The following is a 6,759-nucleotide window of genomic DNA, read 5'->3' on the forward strand; positions in this document are numbered from 1 at the left end:
CACACACACACACACACCACTGCCTTCATAAATTTCTCCAGTCTTTTGTAACTGTAATACACAATTAATTGTTACGCTTTTTTTTCTTCTTCTTCCTCTTTCTACCTTAATTTTAATTTACCATTTTTCACTCATTGCATGAAATATAAATATTGCTACACATTTAACTATTTAACTTTCATGTAAAAAAAAAAAAACATCTATCGAAAATTCCTCCAGTTATGAATCTGACCAATTTTTACCTTTGCTTTTTCGATAATGATTATTTACCTGAGATTTTATTCCAAATTTAAACTCTAGGAGAGTCAGAAGGAATAATTAAGATGAAAGGAATTTGAGACATTTAAACCAGAAAACAACCATTTAGAATAAAAGACACCAATAACAGGGAATTCAGTTACTTGATCCTTTGGTGGATATCCTCATCATTATCATTTAATGCCCAACTTTTCCAAGGCCAAACGGAATTTGTGGGCACAGATTTTCTACAGCCAGATGCACTTCCTGTCACCAACCCTCACCTGTTTCCAAGCAAGGTAATATTCCTGCACAACCAGATAGGTTTTCCATGGAAGATTGGACATGGAGGACACTGCTTACATGACAGTGGCATTCATTTACAACTATCATATGAAGGAAAGGAGACAGTAACAACACACACATGGAAATAATATTGACAAACAGGACAGCATTTGGCAGACAGGGAGTAGTGATGGCAGAAAACTAGGGCACACAGATTTGTTGAAAATACATGTAATGGGCTTTTTGCTTTTTCGTACATTTTTTTCTCGGTAAATCACAAACCATTTCCTGTAAATTAACTGATGAAAGAATTTATATATATATATATATATATATATATATTAGGTAGTTAGGGTAAATCCCAGCTGTTTCCTCTTGAATTATTATAATTTTTCTGTCTGACAAATTTCTAAAAGGAAATTCCTTATATGTCTATCTAACATATAAATTTTTGTAATTCCTATTGACAAACGAAACACTTGTAATGGAGAATAAATACTATGAAAAAATTTCCACTTTCCTGTTTTGTTATGACTTGAAGACTTACAGTTGAACATGGCTGTTTCAAACATGAAAGCAAAACTCAAATAAAATAAACCAATGTTTATCTTTAAAGAATCTTTGTAAAAAAAAAATTTTTTTTTTTTGAAAAGAATAATAAGCAAATAAATAAAATTGTGCACAAATACATTTGTTGTATTGGACTTTATAATGTTATTTATAAAAAAAAAATTAACGGCTGCAACAATACAATGATTCTGGCCATCACAAGGTCATCAACTTTGTATCATTCCTGGAGCTGATAGGCACCATTCTGATAATTATTAAATACAGAACTTGATATGATACTAACTGGTGTATATATATTAGATTGTGTAATGTTATGTTCTTGGAGAGGAACTTAACTGAAAACAAGTCAATCAACAAAATAATTAACACAAACGAAGATCTTATTCTATAGACATATCCTGGTAATTAGACAAAGGAAACTGTTATAATGGAACAACTGCAATGACAGACGAAATTAGAAAGAAAGTGAAATGTTCATTACATCTTAACTCATTTCGCTAAACACAGATTTAGTTTTATTGACTTTATGCTTTAAGGTTAGACGCATGGGGAGGTCTTGGTTAATTAGATTTACAACTTTTTTAAACAGCTGGTGAAACTAAATTATTTTCATTCATCGTCAGAATACAGAAAGTTTAGATGAGATGCCCCTGGAAGCATGAAAACTTTTGTGACAATCAGAACACACATCTTTTCAACTTTGCAACAATAAATAATAGAATTTTAACAGCAATTATTACTTTTCTTACATATATTGTTTTTTGTTTTGTTTTTTTAATAAAATTCATTTTAAGTAAATTTTCCAAGGTCAGATGTTGTATCTGTGAGTGTCTCCCACAATTCCCAAGTTTTGGGGTTTTTTTCTCCTCCTGTATGTTGTAACAAACAGTTTTCTGTGATGTGTTCAGCCAATACTTTCAAAATTAGCTTATACACTCACTTCTATTACTATGAATATATCAATATGATGACTGACAGCTGAAAAAGAAGGCTCCATATAAAAAAAAGTGCAGTGCTGTTAATTAAGATCGTAACCATGCTAGTGTAAATTATACAAAGTTAAAACTGGTGCCAACATCAATAACTAATTCTAGCTTTGGACATACAAAAATAACAGACAGCACTAGTCTAAAATTTCTGTGGAGTTTACTGCATTAGAAACATTGGTACCATTAGAGGCAGTGGGGAAATATTATCGTAAATAAATACAATATTAGGTTAGAGAGGAAATAGAAATGAAGAACATAAAATAACAATGTAATATGTTGGCTAAAACTTTGCGGAGATTTCTGGGGAGGGAAATTCATCCAGTGCTAAATTGTTGGACTTGGTTTCCTTTCGGGTCCAGTAGACTTAAGATTAAGAAGAGTTGAACAGTTTTTGGTCATGCAACTGGTCCATCAGTACCTGCTTCGTACTTACCGTCTGAGTAGCTGACCAACCACCTGTTGTTGTTGCTGTTCCACCTGCATGTAAAAGCTCCCAGTATTAAAAACAATGGTACAACTCCCAGGTAATTCTCAATACACTATTTCAGTGGTAATCCACAGAATGCATTAAATTCCAATAAAACGATGGCCCAGATTAAATTGTAACAATCCTTTGTGTGTGTGGTTTTTTAATGACATGATTCAGTGATAAGAATTCCAGATCAGAGGAGGGGTAGGAAATGGCAATTCCAATATTTTATGTACTCCTCATCAATGAGTAAGCATTGAAACTCCACATGGCGCCAGATGTACATTTGTATCCAGTCATGTAAAAATCCAATTTACACTCCAAAAATCCTTCAAGGGTTAACCAGATTTGCTAGAATATTAACACACGGCAGTGAGTTAATGATCTCTTAGATCTTTTTAGTAATGGTAATTCCATAAAAATGCTGATTCTGATACATATATATATACATATATAGATATATTTTACTCCAGACATTGGTATCCATGATGTTCTGCTATGTAAATAATACCATTTACAATGGTTAATCCACACATGTAATTGCCCTCAAAAAACTTTACCTGTTTTAGTAATCCAGCATTAGTGTTCCTTGATTAAGCTAGATTATGGCGAAGACCTCAGACGGGGGGGTTTCTCATTTAGTTTGACATTTTTTTTATTCAGGTTTTCATTTGCTTGTTTTTTAAGTATATATAATATTGGATGAAGGATGAGAGAAATGGAAGGACATTTGTGCAATAAGAAATATTCCCGTACATCCAACAGATTGCTGAAGTAAAGAATCCAAATCTTTAAGAAAATCAAGATCCAAAACACTAAAAGAAAAAATGGTGAACACAATACAAGTAGAAAAAAGTGTGTAAGAATTTACATCATAAATTGAAAAGATGGTGTGTTTCAGAAAGGGAAAGAAAGAGAGAGAGAGAGAACTGCAGAAATAATGAAAGATGGTGTGTGAGGAAAGAGAGAAATTGCAGAAATAATGAAACTATTAAAATGATGGAGACAACAAACAGTACAAGAGAAAATACAAGTCAAAACTTCACCAACAATCAAGAAAACATATCACTAATGATGCACAACACTACCGTGTGTGTGTGTGTGTGTGTGTGTGTGTGTGTGTGTGTGTGTGGTTGTGTGTGTGTTAAACACTTTATGATTTTTTTCCTTAAACATGGCCATAACCAAAAACAGCCAAATTACAATTTAGCTTTTGTTGTTTTCAATGAAATCTAAATGAACGAGTTTAAATATTTAGAGTTTCTTTTTCTTTTCTCCTAAGAAATCAAAAAAGATACTGATCAATGTATTTCTAATTAAGTGAGGAACAGTGCCTTGCAGTGGGGTGGGGGGTGCGAGTGTCTGGTGATGTTACATTTGGGTAGTAAGAATGTGCAATTAAACTAAAACGATGACAAACAGCAATAATAATAATAATAATAATAATAATAATAATTTCTAGCGTCGACAACATAAGAATGGCATTTGAGAAGCGCCAACATTTTGTTTCTGGCTTCAGCAAGCCATAAACCAACATGGAGGGTGACTTACCCTTTTGTTCGAGATGTGAAACTTGTTGATGGTACCCGAGTATGTAAGTATTGTCCTCGATGGGTTGCTGTCGTAGTCAATCCAGGATCGACTGGTCTTGTTACTACACTGCCCGTAGCAGTCCCTTCACTGTATTCTGTCCGTAATATTACATTTTCTATTTTGTTTTCTGAGCTGTATGCCTTGGAGGCACATTTAATGTCCATAAATGCCACTGTTGCACTAATTCCAACTTCATTTTCCTTCTTGGGATGAAACTTCACATTCTGGATTTTTCCATAGCTGTAAAAAATATATATAAAAAGTGCATATAAGAAAATGTTTTTCACATTGGCAGAAAAGAAAAGCCATTCTGACAATAACAATCTTTGTATATTTTGGTCAATTCCTTAACCCAATGAGACAACATTAATATGAGAAACCACTAACACTTTTGTCACCCTATCACTGTTGAAATAAATTTTATAAAAGAATGAAGAATTTAGGGAAATAACTTTCATTATTAAAGCAGTGTTTAAAACATAAATTAACAGGAAATTTTGATCACTTTAAGCCTTTTGTTACCATATTTCTGCTTGACTTTGTTTAAATTTTATAAATAATGAAGACTTGGTATTTGGAACATGAATTAACAGAAATTTTAATGCAAGATTTTAATTTAGTTCACTTTTAAAACAAGGGCTGGTATCAGACAGTTTGAAATCGAAAAGGTTAGCCTTCATCTTATGTCTTCATTGGTAAACTTTAGCGAATACTGTGATCAAGCCCTCCTTACCCAGAGACATAAATTTGGTAAGGGGAGGGGGGACTGGAGTTGTTCCAGTTCAGTAATCTGTTGATATAACTAAATCTGAAGAGATTTCAAAAATCAGTCGTAATTACCTCTGTAAATATTCTATAGAAACTGAATTTTAGATAAATATCTTCTTTCAAATTTTTAAACTAAACTTAACTAAACTCATTGAAAAAGAAAATAAAGTCTACTCTTTCACCTTTTATGATGAACATTCTAAAATATATTTTAGTTTTCATCATAGATTTTGAATTGTTAACAAATTTGTTGCAAGAAGATGCTTTAGCATTGTTTTCAAACCACAAATTTGTAACTGAATGTTTAAAGAAATGTTCCAACTCAAATGCTTACAAATGAATTAACAGTTAATACATCAAAACTTCATTAACAGTTAATACATCAAAACTTCATTGACAGTTAACGATACCAATCCCTGTCCTTTTTTGGAATGAGGAGTGAGTGGGGAGTAGGTGACAATAGACATAATTTAAATATTTACACCAGCCACTTTTAGCAAGGAAAGTCTGCATCTAAGGACATTCTTCTACACAACTGTATCTTCAGTTTCACTCAGCTAAAAAGGAACACTGTTTATTTACATCAGTTTACACAGCATTTATTTTGGAACTACTTCAGATATTCAATGTAGATATGGTTGATGATAATAATAATAATACATGTTGCATCAGAGAGAAGAGGAGAGATGGTGGTAATATGGCTTATTCCACGGCAACAGAACCTATAGTGGAGGTTAATTAAATAACACTGATTCCAGTGTATTAAGGATACTTTTATTAGCCACTGAGGGATGAAAAGTGAAACCAATTTCTGTTTAATTTGAACTTGGGATACAAAAACTTAAAACAAAATTTAGCAGAACGCTTAGCTTTCAACTGTTTTCTAGATACTACAGCACCAACTGTCCTACAAACACACTACCCCTGACACAACAGCAACATCAATAACTTTTTAGTCACATGATTTGTAAGGAAGGAATACCATTAATACTCCTGTACAAATGGTATTCATTTTATCACCTTCAAAGATAAATCAGATACAGTGGGACATGAACACTGACTGTAAGCTGAATATCCCACAGATTTGCCATGCTATTCCATTGGTACAAGCCCCACAGAGAACAAATATTAACCCCTTTTTTTTTATTATCTGATCAGCCCAAAAGGATGAAAAACAAAAGGCAGCTTTGATGAGATCTGAACTCAGGGCAAGCACACAAGTGATTGGAGAGAAATGATTTCTAGATATATTTGATATTTCAAGATATATTCTAGATATAGCCCCAGAGAGACAAGAGGTAGAAAGTTAGCTTCCAGTGGAAAGTCAACCTCCAGGAAGATGAAAAACAAAGTCAATACCGGCAAGATCTGAATCTGAAGATAAAGGGCTATAACAGAATAATTTGCGAAATAGGATTAATAATATTGATAATAAAAATAACTTTCTAGAGGCACAAGGCTTGAAATAATAATAAGCCTTTGATATAAATTTTCTCCAAATAGGTGAGTGTGTATGTGTGTGTATAAACTGCATAGAGTTGGGTATTTTCTTGAATTTATATTTATTTTTTTTAATAGAAATAACCATTTTATGTGAGTTAATTAGACAACACTGCTGAATAATTAACTGTGATATTATGCTTTCTGCACTATAGCTGAAAATTCATCTCAACTCTCTCCCGCTACTACGCAGTAAAATGACTTTAGCTGTAGCATATTAAACCACCACCACAGATACAGAAATAGCTGCATTCAACACAATTCTATATTAGCAAAGAAATGTCATTGATTAGAAGAATAGCTTACAATCACCAGAGAAGACTTTAATTATTCAACTTCTCTCTCTCT

At 32.7% G+C, this 6,759-nt stretch overlaps 1 protein-coding gene across 4 annotated transcripts in view; it reads right to left on the reverse strand.

Annotated features, from left to right (window-relative positions):
- The window catches only part of LOC106872232 (protein split ends), a 126,298-nt gene that overhangs the window by 76,898 nt on the left and 42,641 nt on the right, over positions 1–6,759 (reverse strand). For 3 of the 4 annotated variants that reach the window (XM_052977051.1, XM_052977052.1, XM_052977050.1), the window contains exon 2: positions 4,102–4,383. In XM_052977051.1, the coding sequence (XP_052833011.1) occupies positions 4,102–4,383 (282 nt within the window). Of the gene's footprint in view, positions 1–2,514; positions 3,366–4,101; positions 4,384–6,759 lie in introns of those variants that run through there. The other variant, XM_052977053.1, reaches the window with a different exon arrangement.

The sequence above is a fragment of the Octopus bimaculoides genome, chromosome 26, assembly GCF_001194135.2.
Source record: "Octopus bimaculoides isolate UCB-OBI-ISO-001 chromosome 26, ASM119413v2, whole genome shotgun sequence".
Classification (NCBI taxonomy): domain Eukaryota; kingdom Metazoa; phylum Mollusca; class Cephalopoda; order Octopoda; family Octopodidae; genus Octopus; species Octopus bimaculoides.